At 38.8% G+C, this 19,641-nt stretch overlaps 1 protein-coding gene across 1 annotated transcript in view; it reads left to right on the forward strand.

Annotated features, from left to right (window-relative positions):
* The window catches only part of Sdccag8 (SHH signaling and ciliogenesis regulator SDCCAG8), a 188,973-nt gene that overhangs the window by 45,928 nt on the left and 123,404 nt on the right, over positions 1-19,641 (forward strand). Inside the window, exons 10-12 of the mRNA XM_090341503.1 lie at positions 5,857-6,009; positions 14,255-14,389; positions 17,238-17,354. Coding sequence (XP_090197629.1) covers positions 5,857-6,009; positions 14,255-14,389; positions 17,238-17,354 — 405 coding nt within the window. The remainder of the gene's footprint in view (positions 1-5,856; positions 6,010-14,254; positions 14,390-17,237; positions 17,355-19,641) is intronic.

A 19,641-nucleotide genomic window follows, 5' to 3' on the forward strand; every position in this document is an offset into this window, starting at 1 on the left:
TTCAGCACTCTCTCTCTCTCTCTCTTTTTCTCTCTTTGCCAGTCCTGGACTTGGGGTCAGGGATTGAGCACTGTCCTTGGCTTTTCTCAAGGTTTGAGTTCTACCACTTGAGCCACAGCTTTACTTCTGGCTTTTTTGTATGTATATGGTACTGAGGAATTGAACCCTGATCTTCGTGCATGCTAGGCAAGCACTCACTAGGCCAAACTCTTGGCCTCTCCAGGTTGGATTTCTTTTTACTTTATCATGGGTTTTGTGGTTTGAAATAGAATTCTTTATACTCTCTTCTAAACTCCCCCAGCCCTGGCTGAAAGACACCCTTCCCCATGCCCATCTAGACTGGGTACCTGAGCATCATTACCTCTTCCTAAGTGTAAGTCAGACTCAACATTTTTTTTCCTCACTAACACTTTTCTCATGTGGCAAATTTACCCAAGTTGAGGACCCCCTCCTATAGCAGCTATCAACAGTGAGGGCTCGCCCCAGTAGACTTGCTGTTGAGTCACGTGGAACTAGTGGGACGCCTATTCCTCACTGGTGTCCAGAAATGTCTACTAATAGGACATCACTTCTGTTTTCACCAGCACTTGAGGATTCCTTGGTCCTGACTTAACTTACTTTTCTAGTTGTGAGGGAGCGTTGAGCCCAATTACATGTCAATTGTTCTTTTGCTGTTTTCATCCTACCAGTCATTGCTGAAGTAACTAGCTGAACTTCCCTGTAAGAATTCCTCCAGTGATTATAATGGCTGCATAACCCTTCTTTTCTCTGTGGTCAGCTACACTATGTACTTACACTGCCCGTGGCTCTATACTCACCTTCCTGCTTCTTCTCCTCACATGTATGTGACCCTTCTCCTGGAGATCTAGTCAAAGGCTAGAGCCCCCTCTGTGCTTCCCATCCCTAGATGTCTTTTCTATTCTTTTCCCTCCCTTCTCTTCCCTTCTCTCTTCCTTCATTTCTTCCCTTCTCTCTTTTTCTCCTTCTCTTCCTTTCTGGTCCTCTTGTTCCCCAGTTGTTCCACAGTCTCTAAGTTCTTGGAGTCCTAGTCTATTTCTCATCAGTTGCTCCACATTCCTCCCTCGTCTTTCTGTCTGTATGCCAGACATTTTTCTTTTAAATAGAAAGCAGGTTTCACACAATCAGCTTCTACTCAACTTACCATTAGTTCATTCTTTTCCTGGTAGATTTTGCAAACAGTTGTCTGCCCTGGTAGCTATCCCTTCATTTGTAACCACATTTTACACTAATTTGCCCTTGAATTCCTCACTTCCAAACGAGTATCCTCATTGCAATCTTTATAATACTCATGCTCTGTAATTTTGAAGTCATAGTTCAGATTGCTACAAATGAATGTAGCTTATATGAAAGCATGAAGTGAAAGACAGTTAGAACAGAGCCAGACTGAAAGATTTGGAAGGTCATACTAACACCTTTATTTTATCATATCATGACATATATCATATATCATCTCGTTTTCTTGATTTAAGTGATATTTTTACTTGTATGGATTCCCTTTTTATGGCTGTTGTCTACTTTTGGTTTACCTTGTTTTTCATATCCCTTGAGTGGAGACATTTGTGAATGCTAGTTCCTGGCCCTCCCCTCATGCTGCCCTGTTTCCTGGCTCATTTCTCCACTCATGTCAAACATTTATCTTTGTTTGGACAGACCCACATTGTGGCTTTCTTAAGCTCTAGACCTACTTTATTGTTGTTGTTGTTATTATTATTATTATTATTATTATTATTATTATTGCCAGTCCTGGGGCTTGAACTCAGGGCCGGGGCACTGTCCTTGGATACTTTTTGCTCAAGGCTAGTGCTCTGCCACTTGAGTCACAGCGCCACTTCTGGCTTTTTCTGAGTATGTAGTACTGAGTAGAACCCAGGGCTTTGTGTATGCTAGGCAAGCATTCTATCACTAGCTATGCTCATGACCCCTAGACCTATATTTTTTGCTGCTGCCAGAACTCCTTAAAGTAGATTATGTTCTGTCCCCTACTATACAACTAAGTTGTTAATTTCTCCATATTCCTTTCTACTACTTCTTTTTCCATCTACTATTTTCTGTATTTAAAAAAAAATAAAGACACCCTTATCTTCCCAACAATCTTGCCTTATATCCTTTAAATATCTTAGTTCCTCCTCCTCAGTTAGTCTTGAAATCAAATCATTTGCCAAGAAATCTCCTGTTTTGCTGCTGCTTCCTACTCCCCAGGCCCTTCCTGCTCTGCTGTGCATGTTCATGGGCTATCATGATGGCCTTCTGATTGGCTGCCCTCAGATTTCTTCCAGCTCCCCATATCTACCATAGTGCTGCCTTACACTTCCTGGATTGTAAATCTCTCTGGTCAGGTAACTTCTGTGGTACAGCAAATAACACATAAATCCTTAGAATTGTTTTCTAGATCTTTCAGTCTAGCTCTGCTCTAACTTTCCTATAATTGTCTTTCACCTCACTCTCATATACAATGTGTGCTCATTTCCAGTGCACAAACTGCAATCAGCCATTTTCATGAATCTGCTCAGCCAGTGCTAATCTCCTTTTGTTCATGTGTGAAGTACCTATTCAGTAAATGGGTCTCCATCATTTCTGAAGTTACCCTAGTCTCTTTTTCTTTGTGTTACTGTTTCTCCCCTGAATCCCCATTGACACCCCAATGGGTGTGTACATCACGTCTCCATGGAAATCAGATCTGTGACATCTATCACTATATCTCTTACATAGCCACTTATGTATTAATTACACAATGTTTGCTGAAAACAAATTTGAATATTAATGTAAAATTTTATTAGTGCTTTTTCAAAATTATCAGTAAAGAATGATCAAAGCATAGCATATTATGAATCTATCATTTTCACTGGATTAGTAATAATGAATGCAAGGACTGACTACAGAGCAGCTTATGAAATATAATTCAGGTCTAGCAATTTTATCTTAAAAAATGAGAGAACATATGTATTTTGATTTTGGAATCTTATTACTGAGCTAGGATACTTTGTTCTTTAGTTTCTTGACATGTTTCGCCACCTAGTGTTCTATTTGTGTCTTGCATGACAATTTAAAAGGACCTCTTTGTGTTGTACTGTATTGACAGTAGTGGTGGCAATGCCTGAGGATTTTATAAGGAGGTAAATGTATAATATGAGAAGGTGATGATGTTCTTCCTAGATGCTTTTATGGTACTGCTTTAGACCAGATCACTTGGACAAATTATTTTAAAATGTTCAAGCCCTGGTTTCTCTAAGTGATAATAATAATTTTTTGTTTGTTTCTTAAAAAAAATTTGTAGGAGGGCCAGGAGTTTGGACTAGTGGTAGAGTGCTTGCCTAGCATGCACGAAGACCCTGGTTCGATTCTTAGGTACCACATACATAGAAAAAAGCCAGACGTGGTGCTGAGGCTGAAGTGGTAGAGCTCTAGCCTTGAGAAAAATCCAAGGACAGTGCTCAGGCCCTGAGCTCAAGCCCAGGACTGGCAAAAACAACAACAACAAAAAAAATTGTGGGAGTATTTATTCACATAATTTAATTTTTCTTGATAGAGCTAACTAATTAATCCATGTAAACCATTCAGCAAAATATCTAGCACATAGTAAAGTGCTAGATAACTGTTACTATTTGGAAATTTCAAGTTATTACACTAGTAGAAAGTTTTATAGTGTCATTGGTAAAGCCACAAGAAACAGGGTATAAGGGGAACTGGCCTTCTGCTGCCTGCTTATGTTGAAGAAAAACCGGAGATGTCTACTAGAGGACCTTTCTAAAGAAAGTTTACAAAACACCAACCTGAAGAGTTAACTATGTATCTCCCCTCCCGTTTCCCCCAACTCTGGTGGCTCACACCTGCAATCCTAAGTACCCAGGAGACTGAGATTTAAGTATCAGGGTTTGAGGCAAGCCTGGGCAGGAGATCCTGTGAGACTCTTTTATCTCCAAGTAACTCTTATCTGAAATTTAACTACCAAAAAAAAAATCTTGGCCTGGACCTGGCTTAAGTGGTAGATCTCTAGCCTTGAGCAAAAAAAGCAGAGATGGAGCCTAGGCCCAGCCTTCCAGCCCCAGGACTGACACAAACAAGCAGACAGCCTTTGTCCCACTTGTATTATCCAAGTTAATTCGGGTTTTTTTGTTTGTTTGTTTTTCAGTAGTAGAATCAGAAAGACAGGAACTAGAAACTTGGAGTAAAAAGAAAATCAGAAAAAATTGAACATTGATTGTAATCACAGACATGGAAAAAAAATGAATGCTCCTTTACATATACATTATCTGCTACAGAGTAAGAGCAACTTTTAAAGTACAGCAATATACCTCATAACAACATTTGGTCAAGGACAAGACCACATATACATCAGTGGTCCCAAAGATTGTCATAGAACCACAATACCTACCACTTTAGTAAGGACATAATACAACACATTGCACACTTGTTTGTGGAAACAAACCTACTAGGCTGCCATTTGTATAAAAGTATAGCACATACAGTCCATAACCCTTGATAATTTTTATTGGTTTATATGTTTACTACACTGTGCTATTTATCATTATTTATGAATTTATTCATTATGTCTGGCTCCCGTGGCTCATATTTAGGATCCTAATATTCATCAGACCTGATGATTGCAATTTGGAGCCAGGCTAGTAGACAAATTCTCAAGACTCATTTCTGATTAGTCAGCAAGAAGCTGAAAATGGAGACACAATGCAAGTTAGAGCACCTGCCTGAGTGACAAAGCCAAGCAAGAATTCAAGGCCCTGTTTATATTTATTATAACTTTTATCAGAGGGACTTATACAACTGTGGATAAAACAGTGCATACCTCCACCATTTCCCTCTTTATTACCAGCAAATGTGGCTGTCAAATTTGTGGTCACATACTGTGTAGTCATAGACCTTGGCATTTTTAAGCATTGTGTTTCTTAAGTCCTATTCATTAGGTGGGTATTACTCACAAAATATTGTGAATATGGCCAAAAGAAAGTTGTGATCTCTGAAAAGTGCAATTATGAACCTTTAGCAATTGGAAGTTGAGCATTTTGAAGCTTCATAAAACGAGGTAGTGCATTCTCTTTTGTTACTTATTTATTTACTTATTTTGCCATTCCTGGGGCTTGAACTCAGGGCCTGGGCACTGTCCTTGGAACACTTTTTGCTGTAGGCTAGTGCTCTGCTACTTTAGCCACAGTGCTACTTCTGGCTTTTTCTATGTATATGGTACCAAGGAATTGAACCTAGGGCTTTGTGCATGCTGCGCAAGCACACTACCCCTAGTCTGTGCTCCCAGCCCCCCCTTTTAAATTTTTCTTGCTTTGACTGAAACTTAATTTTTACATGTATGTTTAAAAAGAGAGTAAAGTAAATCTTAGTTGTATTGAAGAAGTTATTGACATAGTGATAACCAATAGATGTCTTTGTGTAGTGAGATATAATATTCAATATATCATTAAAATATTTAATCTTTATTATTTTAAGTGTTCAAGTAATTTTTAATTATGAGGAGAGAAGGAATCAGTTAAGGTCATACATTGGATGCATCGGGATCATGACATGTAATTAAAAATACAAGGGCAGCTTATTTTTTTTAGCGTCTTTCCAAACTGAAGCAAGATCTGCTCCTGGAATTTCGTAGCTGACTAGTTTATATACCCTTCATTGTGACTGTTAAATATGTGAGTACCTGTAACATTTGGATACTGTTTTAAATCATTCACTGAAACCGATAAACATAAACTCATTCTCATAGACTTTATAATGAGTCTTAAATATTTTAAATAAAAGTGAGGCTTAAGTGTATCATTTCTCCTTTATTTTTCCCCCAAATATAAACTTGTCTTTCATCTCTGTTCCTGGCAGGCTCTGATCCAGTGTGAGCAGCTGAAGAGTGAGCTAGAAAGGCAGACAGAGCGACTAGAACGAGAACTTGCATCTCAGCAAGAAAAACGGGCTTTTGAGAAGGAGATGATGAAAAAAGAACTAACCAAAGAAAGGGAGGAGGCGGAGTCAAAGGTATGCTGGCCTTACTCTGGCAGCCAGTAGCAGAGCTGTGCTGGAGGGAGCCACTGTGTGGTCATGCTTTTTAACTACTCACGGTTTGTGATGTTGTTGTTGGTTTGTTTTTCACAGTCCCGGGCTTGAGCTCAGGGCCTGAGCACTGTCTTTGGATTTTCTCAAGGCTAGAGCTCTACCACTTGAGTCTCAGCACCATTTCTGGCTTTTTTTCTATGTATGTGGTACTGAGGAATTGAACCCCGGTCTTTGTGCATGCTAGGCAAGCACTCTACCACTAGGCTAAACTCCTAGCCACTAGTCATGTTTTTGTTTGTTTGTTTTGTTTTTGTAATTTAGAGTTCATTAAGAGTGGCCTATTTTTCCACATGTTTGTTTCTCAATGAGGCATATTCTCTGACTTTTTAAAGTACCTACTTAGGTACTATATTATGAAATTCTGCAGGAAATCTCTGTTTTTATCTTTCTCTCTTTCCCCACTCCTTTTCCTCCCTTCTCCCTTCTTTCCCCTTCTCTCCCACTTTCTCACACACATTGGCCAGAGGAGGAGGCATACTCTGAAGATAACCAGATTTTATATGAACTTTGACCAAATGAAAGAGAAATGACTCCTCTATTTTATCCCCTTCCCCAAATTAAGCTTGCATAAGATAGTGTGAGAAATTGATTAGGCAAGGTAAACTGAATATATACACACAGTATGAAATCAATTCTGACATATTACATGATGAAAATAGCCAGAACCACATGAATAACTAAAAGGCAAAAGGAATTAGGTAACCTGAAATTTGTAGTGTATTAAAGAGCACATACTAGAATTGTGCTGAGAGTAGAATCCAGCTTTAAAAGTGTTGCAATAGAATGAAATTGAGCAAAAAGTAACCAAAACAATTCTTTTATGTTTCTTTTAAAGGGGATGCAAGGCTTCTTCCCTAAATGCTGCAATAATATGGTGATGCGTGGTAATTATTAGATTCCATAGCAAATACATATGCATGTCTGCTATGTTCAAGGCAGTGTAAAGAAATTTTAAATAGAAATCCCACAGCTTCTGTCCAACCAGCTTTAACTCTGATAGGTACACTGAGGTATTTACTATACATTCCTACCTCTTATCCTTTTAAAAAGTGATAGCTGTCTGAACCCTATGGTAGCTCAATCTAACTGCTCCTCTCAGTGGCCTGGACTAGTGATCTCAGTGGGTGACAATCCCTAGCAGGTAGCGGCTATGCACACTGGGGTCCTCAGTACAGCCACACAGTCCTGGACTTTCATACTCTTCAGCAGAGATTATGGGCGGGAATAGGGTTGTGGTAGTCACAGTCCAACGTAATTTTCTTCATGAAGCTGGCATAGTCTTGTGAGAAGTAGACTTTGAACCAGTGCTTTCATCAATGGCTTTCGTCATAGTTGTGAAAAGTCTTTGAAGGCTCAATAGAGATACTTCAAGACTGTGTATAGGGAATCTGACATAGCTTTAGCAGTCGTGACAGACTTTCCATCACAAAGAGAGTTTTGAAATGAGAACTTTAAGGAGGAGGAAGAGAGAAATTTTCATGTACAAGGAAAAAAAATATATGTCCAAGACATGCTCGGAAGCACTGTGGTTTCTGGGAAGGTGGAGAACACTGGGGCATCCGGGACCCAGAGAGGGAGGTGCTGAGCAGTGCAGGGCCAGCGAGGGCACGTACATAGCTGCCACAGCATAGATGGCCAATGCACAAACTTAAATTTGGTTTAAAATTTCATCCAAAAACGAATGGAAAGCCATTGAATGGATTGTACCGTGAGTCTTCCCTTTTATTCTTCCTTGTTTTGGTCTCCAGTCTCCTCTTCTTTCATTTTTCTTCCTTACATCCCCACTATTCCAACTTTCTGTACTTCCCTAAATATACAAATAGGTCAAAACCATGTGGATTTTCATGCATAGGTGACCTAACATCCTTATTCTTTGGATTATTTTTCTCACATTAAATCTTCTCCAAGATATGTTTCTTAGACAAGTGAGGGGATGACATATAAGGAAGAAAAACAGAGGGCCTCATGCTGTTGGAAAGACAAGACTAACAGGCAGAGAGTGCAGAGAACTGATTCTTTTTTTTCATTAAAGAATTTATTAACATTGATTTTTACATCATATTTCAAATGACATATTTAGCGAACAAGTCTTCAAGAAAGGAATCTCTATATACAATCACTGGCACTTAGATTTTTAGAACATAATTAAAATTAGGCTGAGAGTTTGTATGTCATAGATACATATTAATCTATGTTATAAAACATTGTGTCTATGGAGTCATAGATTTTTATGTCTATGTGGTTGTGTTTATATTTCCAATACCATGTCCATAGCATTGGGTACGCAAATATTGAGTCTTTGCTCTTGTACTGTGTGGATCTAATAGCCACATATTAAGGATACCATGCGCTTTTTGTTCCTTTGGTCTTGACTTGTTTCACTCAACATGATTTGCTCTAGATTCATCCACTTCCCTGCAAATGCCATTATTTTATCTTGTCTGTTGGCTGTGTGTGTGTGTGTGTGTGTGTGTGTATATCACATTTTTTGTATCCATTCATCTGCAGTAGGGCATCTGGATTGTTTCCATCAGAGAATTGATTCTTTTGTGCAGAAGAAAGTGGAAAGATTTGAAGACAATAGGATTTAGAAATAAGGACAATGGTAGAAAGAAGCTGCTCATGGCTAACCCAAATAAGACATAGAAGGAGATAAAATGTGGACTAGATGTACTGTGTGAGGGGATGGTAAATTAGCAAGCAGAGGCTATAGCAGAGTTTCCTTTGAGGGAGTGCTTAATGGCAGCCATTAAGCTTGCTAGGAAGTTTTACAACATAAAAGTATGTTAATGAGGCTTCCTGATAAGAAAGGCAAAAAGGATATGGCTGCCCCTGTATCAATTGCATTCGTATGTAACAGAATCTCTAAGACTGCCAAGTATTTCATGAATAAAGGTGGCAACTAAAATAGAGCATTTTGGATCCTGAGACATTTATGTATATTTTGTCTCCCTAAAGCTTTGGTGGACGTTTGGACCTAACATTGGAAAGATATGTGAGTAAAGACTTGGTATTGGCACTAGCACTTAGGCAACTGTTCCCCTCAGGGAAAGCAGCTTTAGAGAAGAGGCATTCTGGCTTGAGTCCAAATTGACCATCAGGTGACCTTGACCCCCCCCTTTTTTTTTGTCTGTCCATGGGGGCTTTAACCCAGGGTCTGGCTTCTGTCCCTAAGCTCTTCAGCTCAAGGCTAGTGCTCTACCACTTTGAGGCACAGTGCCACAACCAGTGTTCTGGTAGTTAATTGACGGTAAGAGTCTCAGAAACTTTCCTGCTGGGGGTGGCATTGAGCCTTGATCCTCAGATCAAGGGTAGCTAGGATTATAGGCATGATCCACCAGTCCCCAGCTTGACACCTAAAAAAAAAAAGCTTCTGTATGCTTCAGAAGAATGAAATTGAAAATACTTCAAGGACTTCATGAGATTAATGTTTTGTAGATTAGAATGCTTGGCTTAAAGTGGGTAGTGAATAAAGTTCAATTTGTGGCTTTCATTGTTATTATTATAGAGAAAGACAGAAACAGCTTTATTGACTGGCTTCTTGGACCTTCATGTTAGTAAAAGCAGATAAATTTAAATATAAAGCCCAGCTCTACCATTAATTATTTTAAGTAAACTTGAGTTTATGCTTAGTTCTTGAAGCTCATTTCAGCTGAACTGAAAATTAATCCAATATAAGTATATACTTCAACTATATTCATATCAAGTTGAATCCAACATAATTCCTTCTTTTAAAGAGAGACTCTCTATTACATTGCCTAGCCCCAGAGCAGTCCAGTAGGGAGGCAGATTGATTACCATAACTAGCTGGGTGAGGTTAGAGCAGGCTACCCTGCTCTCCTGACAAGAGGATCAGGACAAATATTGAGTGGCATGGATTGTCTTTCTTTCTATGTGTGTTTTTTTTCTTTTCTAATATTCTCTCTCTCTCTCTCTCTCTCTCTCTCTCTCTCTCTCTCTCTCTGTCACACACACACACACACACACACACACACACACACACACAATATTTGTGTAGAAAGCTCTAGCAGAGCATGGACCTTCTCCATGCCCAAGTTTGCATCATCTTGCCTTTATTACTTGCTGCGAGTTTTGTCTGGTGCCTTTAGTAATGATCCCATCTACACCGAGCTTACACAGGTGTGTTAGTTCATTAGTCATTCATCATGTATTTATTTGACCACCCCCTATGGTCCACTCATTTTCTTAGTTGGTTGTTTTGACATCAACACATTACTAGAATTCTTAATTCTTGTATCCCTTCTATAAGAAGTACAGCTTCATACCGTATTCAGTACACAGGAGACTTGCTTTGCAGAAATTCCTGTCGAGCTTGCCCAGCCTTGGTGTCTTTGTCTTTTCTTTGCCCCTGTCAAAATATAAAGAACTTCCCTGATGTCAAAGTCCTGGACATCCAGCCGTGTTGCAGCTGTCTGTGCTCCTTCTGGCTCGGCAACAGATGTGGATGGAGAAGCTCCTGCAGTGTTATGCTGACATCCAGATGGTGGGCAGGGGGACAAGAAGGCAGGACGACAGGAGGGAGCCTCCAGAAGTGGAGGGCCTAGGAAAGAGGTGACGGTGGCAGTGGAAGACACTCCGAGGTCAGGGGAGCAGTCAGGTAGATGCCTGGGAATAGCAGTGGACTCAGAATTTATCCTTAGCCAAATAAATGTCTGCATAGTTGCTTGAAAACTATAGGCACTGTTCATATTAAATGTAACTACCAGGTTTGTCTCCACATTAACATATCATATAATTTTTAATAGCAGGTCATTAAAATTTGTTTCTGTTGTAGAGGTCCAGTAAAACCTATAATTATACATTCATCATGAACTTGAATTTGAAAATTTAGGAAATTAAATTGATACTCATAATTAGTTCCATTTATCTTGTTTTGACCTTTGATTTTAGATTCAAGTAGTAATTATACACAATGAAACTGTATAGCTTAATGTTACTAAAACTAATTTTATGTGAAAATGAAATTTATAAACAACCTTATAATGATAAGGACATGCAGACAACCCTAAGTCAAATATGGCATTTATCACAATTTTCAGAAATTAATTTATTCATCTGCCTAAATTATAAAATAGCTACCACGATCCATCTTTTTCACACAGGTCAGCGTTAGCTATTTATATAATTCAAAGACAGCTCTTTTTGTTTTATTTCTGTGAAACTTGTAATTTATCAAAACTTTGCCTCAATGTCTTATTTTTTACTTGGTCCTGGACTTGAACTCTGGGCTTGGATACTCAAAGCTAGTGCTCTAGCACTTAAGTCACAGCTCTACTTCCAGCTTGTTTGATAATTAATTGGAAATAAAAGTCTCATGTACTTTCTTTTTTTTCAGATATTTTTTATTGTAATTAATAGAAGGGTTACATTATATTCGCCAGGTAGAAGGTGCATTAATTCACATACATTGATACCCTTTCACATGTCTTGGTCCCCATTTCCCTCCCCCCACCCCCACCCCTCTTCTTGTTTTCCCCCCTTCCCTATCCAATTTCAAATAACCAAATACAAATATATCCAATATATCAGATAACAAAGTGAGATACTGTAACAATATGAGATAACCAAGGGACAGCAAAAGAAATGAGAGATAACATAGTACCTTAAGGACAACAATCACTCATTATGTGGCTTTTGTTTCTATATCCTAGAGATCCTTTCATTTAGCATCATACTATATGGCCTTATGTATCTAGGTTTTGCTCTATTGCAAATCTCTGCTATGAAAGCCCAAGGTTTCTACTGATTATGACAAATGAGGGAAACCATTGAGCCTATCTCGTGGACTTTCTTAAGCCCAGTCTGGCTTTGAACCTCGGTCCTCTGATCTCAGCCTACTGAGTAGCTAGGATTATAGGCATGAGGTTCTAGGGCTTGCATCAATGCTAATTTTTATCCCAGTTTAGTTTTTACTTCATTGATAAAGCTGAATTTATATATGACTGGGTCCAAGTACCATTATTTCTGATTACTCTAATTTTAACATAAAAAAGTTAATAGATATCCCTACATGTAGGTTCACTTAAAAACTGCTAATTTAACTGAGAAATTAAAGAGTCCAGAAGAAAAGGAAATTGAGTAGAACACATCAAAATGTAATTATAAATAAAAACTATGAGAGATAAGTCATAAGACTTAGGAAGCATTTTTTTTTTCTTTTTGCCAGTCCCGGGGATTGAACTCAGAGTCTGAGCACTGTCCTTGGGCTTTCTCAAGGCTAATGGTCTGCCACTTGAGCCACAGTACCACTTCTGCCTTTTTCTATGTATGTGGTACTGAGGAATTGAACCCTGGTCTTTGTGCATGCAGCACTCTACCACTAGGCCAAACTCACGGGCCCCATCATTTTTTTTTCCAGTCCTTGGCCTTGAACTCAGGGCCTGAGCACTGTCCTTGGGCTTTTTCATGGCTAGAGCTCTACCACTTGGGCCACAGCACCACTTCTGGCTTTTTTCTATGTATGTGGTACTAAGGAATCAAACCCTGGTCTCTGTGCATACTAGGCAAGCACTCTACCACTAGGCCACACTCCTGGTCCTTCCCCCAGCATTTTTAATCTGAGAAAAAAAGCCCAGTATTTGATCTTTACAGAGTTCCTCTGCAAAATCAAGTATTCTGATTATTTATTCACCCATTCCTAGCATATTCATTGGCTTTTAGTGAGCAACATTTAGCTAGAGAAATTTAGACTAAAAACAGTCTAAAAATTAAAAACAGTCTTAATTCAGCGCTATGGTAGAGCCTGGGACCGTGTTCTAACCTGTAATCTTAATGACTGTGGAGGTAGGGGCAGAAAGATTATGCATTTGAGCCTAGTCTGGGCAAAAGGTAGTGAGACTACCTCAAAGACAAAACTAGAAACAAGGAGCTGGGAGTTTGGCCTAGTGGTGGAGTGTTTGCCTAACATGTATGAAGACCTGGGTTCAATTCCTCAGTACCACATACACAGAAAAAGCCAGAATGGTGCTGTGGCTCAAGTGGTAGAGTTCTAGCCTTGAGAAAGCCCAAGGACAGTGCCCAGGCCCTGAGTTCAAGCCCCAGGACTGGCAAAAAAAAAGAAAAGAAAGAAAGAAACAAGAGGTAGGGTAGGGTATAGCTGAAGGGGTAAAGTACTTGCTTAGCATGTCCTGAGTTTAACAGCTCTGTACTGAAACAAAAAAATCAAAACTTAGTAACTAAGAGTGCTGTGATAGAGATACCCTGAGGCTGAGGGTGGAGAGGGCGCATTCTAGGGTGTGAGCAGTGGGGCACGGCAACAGTGCTTAGTGTCTGCGAGCTGCAGGCAGAGGCCTGAGCGCCTGGCACCCGAGCTGAAGGCCAGCCCAAGGAGGTGGAAGGCCACCTGTGTGCTGGGAGCTGATGTCAGGGAAGAGTCCTCAGAGGAGAGGTGACAGTGACAGAGGACAGAGGAGCAGCAGATAGCATGAGGACCAGTGGAGGAGGACGAGGAGCACTAGATGGCATGAGGACCAGTGGAGGAGGGCAGAGGAGTATTAGACAGCGTGAGGAGTGGTGGAGGAGGACAGGGGAGCACTAGACGGTGTGAGGACCGGTGGAGGAGGACAGGGGAGCACTAGACGGCGTGAGGAGTGGTGGAGGAGGGCAGGGGAGCACTAGACGGCGTGAGGACCAGTGGAGGAGGATATGGGAGCACTAGATGGCATGAGGAGTGGTGGAGGAGGGCAGGGGAGCACTAGACGGTGTGAGGACCAGTGGAGGAGGACTGTGTGAAGGCAGGTGGGCCTAACCAAGGAAGCCACAAAGAGCCCCTCTCTGTTTTGAGGGAAGGAGGATGACTATAAAGCTGTCATCCTCGTGCATTCTTCCATCCGTGCCTTCGTGCTTTCCGGGTGGAAGAGCGTGTCTGATTTCTCCAGGCCTCATGTGAAATGCATGCCTGAATCCATTCCATAACTTCCTAGAGTGTCTGATATCTGTCATTTTGGGTCTTCAACCAAAACGTAGGTTCATCATCTTGTACACGTTCTGTAGTAGGTTAGAGTTCAGAGGAGGAGAGGATGAGCTGAGGGAGCAGCGGGAAAGTGGACGTCCCCACCCTAGAAAACCAACGAGCCCAGTAGCTGTGCAAGACCACTAAAGAGACAAGGTTTTAGACTGTGTTTGGCACTTTCATCTCCCTGTACAGATGTTGCTCCTGTCTCAGAATATTGCTCAACTGGAGGCTGAGGTGGAAAAGGTTACAAGGGAAAAGATTTCAGCTCTTAGTCAACTAGAGGACGTTCAGAAGCAGCTTTCTTCACAAGAAATGGACGTCACAAAGGTACACAATGATTCCATAATTCCATTATTACTTACATGCATATTTGTGTTATTTCAATACTAATGCAAGTTTACTTAGTGATCACCGAGCAGATACTCACCTGCTAGATACAGCATATAGGGACTGCAGACTCAAAGATGCCAATTAGATTCAAAGAATGTCTTCCATTGGCTTATGATTTAAGTGCCAAAGGCAGACATGTAAATACGCGTTAGATAACTCCAATTATTGAATATTTAGGAAAACTTGTATTTCTGAAGTCTTTCCCCCACCCCAGAGTAGGGTTACTCTTCATAGTAATTGTCAAAGGTATCTATTTACAGTTTGAAAAGTATTCTTAACATAAACGATCTCTTTTCCACTTATTTTTCATATCTGCCCAGATTCTAGTGTCATTCTCGTTTTATCACAACACCACAGAATTTGTGCTGTGTGTATCACTGACTGGTGAATAAAGTACTAGATGTTTAGCGGGTTTAACTGGACAAGACTAATATATAACATTCCCGTTTTTTTAAGAAACACCACAAATTTATCTAGATTTCAAGTCTATTACTTTCAAACTAAGAATCTAAATGAGATCATGCATAATATAGTAAATTAAAGCAACTTATTATTCTCTACTACATACACAGTTTGTGTAAGATACGTGTATCTCCCAGAGTTTCCTAAAACTTAGTTCTTTTTTTTGCCAGTCTTGGTGCTTGAACTCAGGGCCCGGGGCACTGATTGGAATGGTGATAATTAAATGTAAATGGGGTCCCTTTAATCTCTTAAATTTCTGTCACTACAAGTTGCAATATTTTGGGGGGTGGGGCGGTCCTGGGGCTTGAACTCTGGGCCTGGGCACTGTCCCTGAGCTCTTCAGCTCTAGGCTACCTCCCTACCCCTGGAGCCTCAGCCCTAAATCCCATTTTCTAGTGGTTAATTGGAGGTAAGAGTCTCACTTTCTTTAGTGCCCGGGCTGGCTTTGAACGTGATCCTTAGATCTCAGCTTCCTGAGTAGCTAGGATTACATAAAAGTTACAAATTTTATAATAAAATTATACAACTAAAGGATTTTCATATTTATAACTTGTTTTGTCTTTTTTTGGGGGGGTACTGAGGATTGAATCCTCAGGATATTGCACTTACTAGGTAACTGAGCTATATCCCAGCCCTGTGGTTGTAACTTTTTTTTTTTTTTTGGTGGGTCATGGAGCTTCAACTTGGCCTGGGCACTGTCCTTGAACTCTTCAGCTCAAGGCTTACCACCCTACCCCGGGGTCTGGGCATTGTCCCTGAGCTCTTCAGCTCAAGGCTACCACCCTATCCTTGAGCCAACCCCCACTTCCCTGTTTTCTAGAGGTTAATTGGAGATAAGAGACTCAGGTCCTTTGGTGCCTGGGTTGGCTTTGAACCTTGATCCTCAGATCTCAGCCTCCTGAGTAACTAGGATTATAGGCATGAGGCACCACACCCAGCTATGCTTATAACTTTTTGACATGGGAGAATCAGGTCAGAGGTTGAAGACAGCTTTCTAGTACAATTTTTAAAAAGTATTTCCTTCTCCTTTTTGATGGCCATTTGGGAAAAGCTTACTGACTTTATCTCTCCTTGTCATGATACTTTTAAACTCCAGTCGCTTTATTTTTTTATTTTATTTTACTTATTTTTTTTTGCCAGTTCTGGGGCTTGAACTCAGGGCCTGAGCAATGTCCTTGGGCTTTTTAAAGGCCAGATCTGTACCACTTGTGCCACAGCACCACTTCCAGCTTTTTCTGTGTATGTGGTACCAAGAATCAAAGCCAGGGCTTGTGCATGCTAGGCAAACATTCTACCACTAGGCCACACTCCTGGCCCCACAATCCCTCTATTTCTTTAAATACAATATTCAAACACGTTTCTACGAAAAAATCATATAGGCTCTATATCTTAGCATACACGAATGCCGCATCAGTGATGACACTAATTTCTAGAGTTTCAAAATCATTTAAAAGCAAAGTAGAGAAATTTCAGACAAGTATAATTAGTAGATATATATGATGCTTAAAAGTCTGTTATAAATTATCTTGTGATTTAGTTGATCTCTCTAGAGGTTCTCAGTAATTTCAAAAGGCCCATAATTTCTTTATTTGGATTTATCTGTTAATTGTACTGTCAAAGTATATGTCTACATTTGTAGGAAAAATGCAAATTATGTAAGTAATGATAAACAACATTTGAAATGTTTTCTTAATAATATATGGAAATGATTTCATGTTAGATACACATGTTCTTTTCATAAGTGCTAGTCTATGACTTTTGCCATCATATATTTCTTGACTTGAGTGATATTGTATACTTACTAATGTAAGACTGATGTTGTTTGGACAGTAAACACTACTACAAACCAAAATACCAATCAGTCTTCCACAGGAAACTAAGGCAGAAAAATGCCTGTATAAATTTCCTTACATAAAAGGTGTTGAAATCTTCAAAGGAACATTTTTTAATATAGAGTGAATACTAAACCAGAAAAATTGGAAGGAGAAAGAACATATGTGAATGTTTTAATTATTCATTTTTACCTAAAGGTTTGGACAATAATTTTAGTTGATACTATTCAATGGAAACTATTTTACAGAAAATAATCTTTGAGAATATCACTTAAATTACTTAGTTATGTATTTCTTTATCTTTATGTGAAATAATTAGATTTAACAATGCAGAGCTTACCAGGCTATATTATATTGACTATTCTACTAGATATTCTTAAAGAAAAGCCTGTTGTCTTTCATACATATTGCCTCTAGGGGGCACCAAAAGATCTAATTGCGGACATTAGAGGATTCCAGTGGCTATTCATTTACTTTTTCTGATGGAACAGGTGTGTGGAGAAATACGCTTCCAGTTGAATAAAACCCAAATGGAGAAGGATGAGGCAGAAAAGGAGCACAGAGAATACAAAGCAAAAACTAAAATGGATTTTGAAATTAAAAATAAGGTAAGGAATGACACATTGTATACGCAGCGATCTAAGATATAAGTAATGTTCTTTCTGAAGTTGGTTCAGAAGTTATTATTTTGCTTATTATTCCTAACTAATATTGTTCCTAACTAATGTGTTGATTCAGTTTACACTATTAAAAGAGTTTCATTTATAGTTGCTTAAAATTATCACCTTTCATAGGGAAGTAGTGAGACTACAACTGTATGCATATAAAATTCCAATATGACAGGTCATAAATATACATTTGTATATGTGTATCTATTACTTACAAAAGTTTAAAAAAATGTTCTAATGCACAGTTTGAACCTAAAATATACGTACATGAAGTTTTTGAAAGATGACAACTTGCATCCAATTTTAAATGAAAAAGTTTAAAATTTGTAAGATGAGATGAGTTGATATGTAAATATGTCAATCAAGTTGATTGTTGGCAGAGTCAAACCCGTTTTAACTAAGATAACCATGAATACGTTTTCTCAGGAAGCCTAAATACAGCAAAATTTAAAGTGCTTGGGAAGGAATGGTGCTTGCTTTAATTTCAGTTTGAACAGATGTTTTACATTGTAACTTGGTTGAGCCATATAGATGCTCCAATTTTAATTAACAATATAGATAAAGTTTTTAGAAAGCAGTTCGAATAGGCTAATTGGTTCTTTTTTTATATTATAATACAGGCCATTGAAGGCTTACTTTTTTTCTTTTTAAGCCAAAGGCGGCAAGTTGTTTATTCTATTAAAATAATCAGACTGAGTTCTTAGTGTATTTTAAAGAAATATGTATAATTCAGATGTGGATGGTTCGCTTCAAATACATTTTTCAAACATGTTTCCATTCAAGGCTTTAAAAAAGTCATATATTTCAATCTTTTTTTCCACTTTCAACCCAATCAACTCTTTGTTATAAATGCCATAGAGACAATTGGGAAAGTGTTAAGAGATTAAATGATAATGAAGTTTAATACAAAAAAATTCCAAGTCATATTTAAAATCTTTAGTACTAAATTAAAATCCAGATCATTAGAATAAAATTCTGCTTTTATACCACCCTATTCAAGATGCTACAACCAATTTTACATTTTTAAAAGCTTGCTCTTTATTAACTTGTACACATGAGGAAGCTACTATTTCCTCCAGTTGGGGGCGTTCTTGATAGTGGAATGGGAAAATCTTCTGTTGGGCATGAAGGCCCAGGACTAAGTCAGGTGCAAGACTTTGTTCTTTTCTGACATTCTGCAATTTTTTAAAAGCTGTACTGGCTTACCTTCTACGTTATTACTTTTTATATGACGATACAGTCTTCTGGAAGCATACTATTCTGGACTAAACTGGGAAAAATTCAGCATCAATGATTCTGAGTAATTTAAAAGGAAATTATAATGTTTTAGAAGAAAACAACCTCGATCAGAATAATAAGAATGAATCACATGTTTAACACTATTTGTAGTACTTTTCTTTTAGCACTGTATCTTTTGTTAATTAACCAATAATAGTTGAAGGCTTAGATTGTGGTAATCTGAAGGAGTAGTTTTCATTTGTAAGTATTTCCCAGAAATAGTGAAATAGTCACAGTTTTCTTAATGATTTTTTAGTGATAATTAGATTCTTAGACAGTCTAGTAATTCTTGAATTCTTTTTAGAGGGCCACACTTATTAGAAAGAAAATCTTCGAAGAATTACAAGATGTTATTAATTACAAGATATGCTCAACTTTTTACCATTTTTGCTTGGGCAGGCTGAGGGAATTTTACAGATATTCTTTGTAATTACTTTGGTTTTAGGAAAGTGGTGGGGTCTTAGTCTCTGGATAACTTGGAATGGCAAAGCAGTCATTGTTCTTTGGTCTTTGAGCCATGACCTGACCTTTTGCTGTAAGACCAAAGAGCTATTTTGCTTGGCCCCCATCTGCACTCAGAGAGAAATCTGCATTTAACTTTTAAGAGCTAGACATATTGAACATCGATTTGAAATATCTATAAAACATGCATATTTAATTTTAATGTGTTATATAATTGAGCATAATGAGAAGGCTATCTCTTGGTTTGCAAGCAGGTGTTCTTCATAATATAGTCGTTTTATTTCTATTTTAGTGACTCTGACAACTTGATAGATTTTTAAGTAGGTGGGAAACCGAGATGAGAATGTGCTGAGCCCGAGAGCTTTCTGATGTATACAAAGCATGGCGAGCATCTGGGCCACGGCGACATGTTTCCTTTCAGCCTGAACCCTGACTCTGGCCTGGTCAGAAAGAAAGGTTAGGAGAGTGACAATGGCAGTGTCTCCCA

Source organism: Megascapheus bottae, chromosome 10 (genome assembly GCF_031878675.1).
Source record: "Megascapheus bottae isolate mThoBot1 chromosome 10, mThoBot2.hap1, whole genome shotgun sequence".
In the NCBI taxonomy this organism is placed as follows: Eukaryota; Metazoa; Chordata; class Mammalia; order Rodentia; family Geomyidae; genus Megascapheus; species Megascapheus bottae.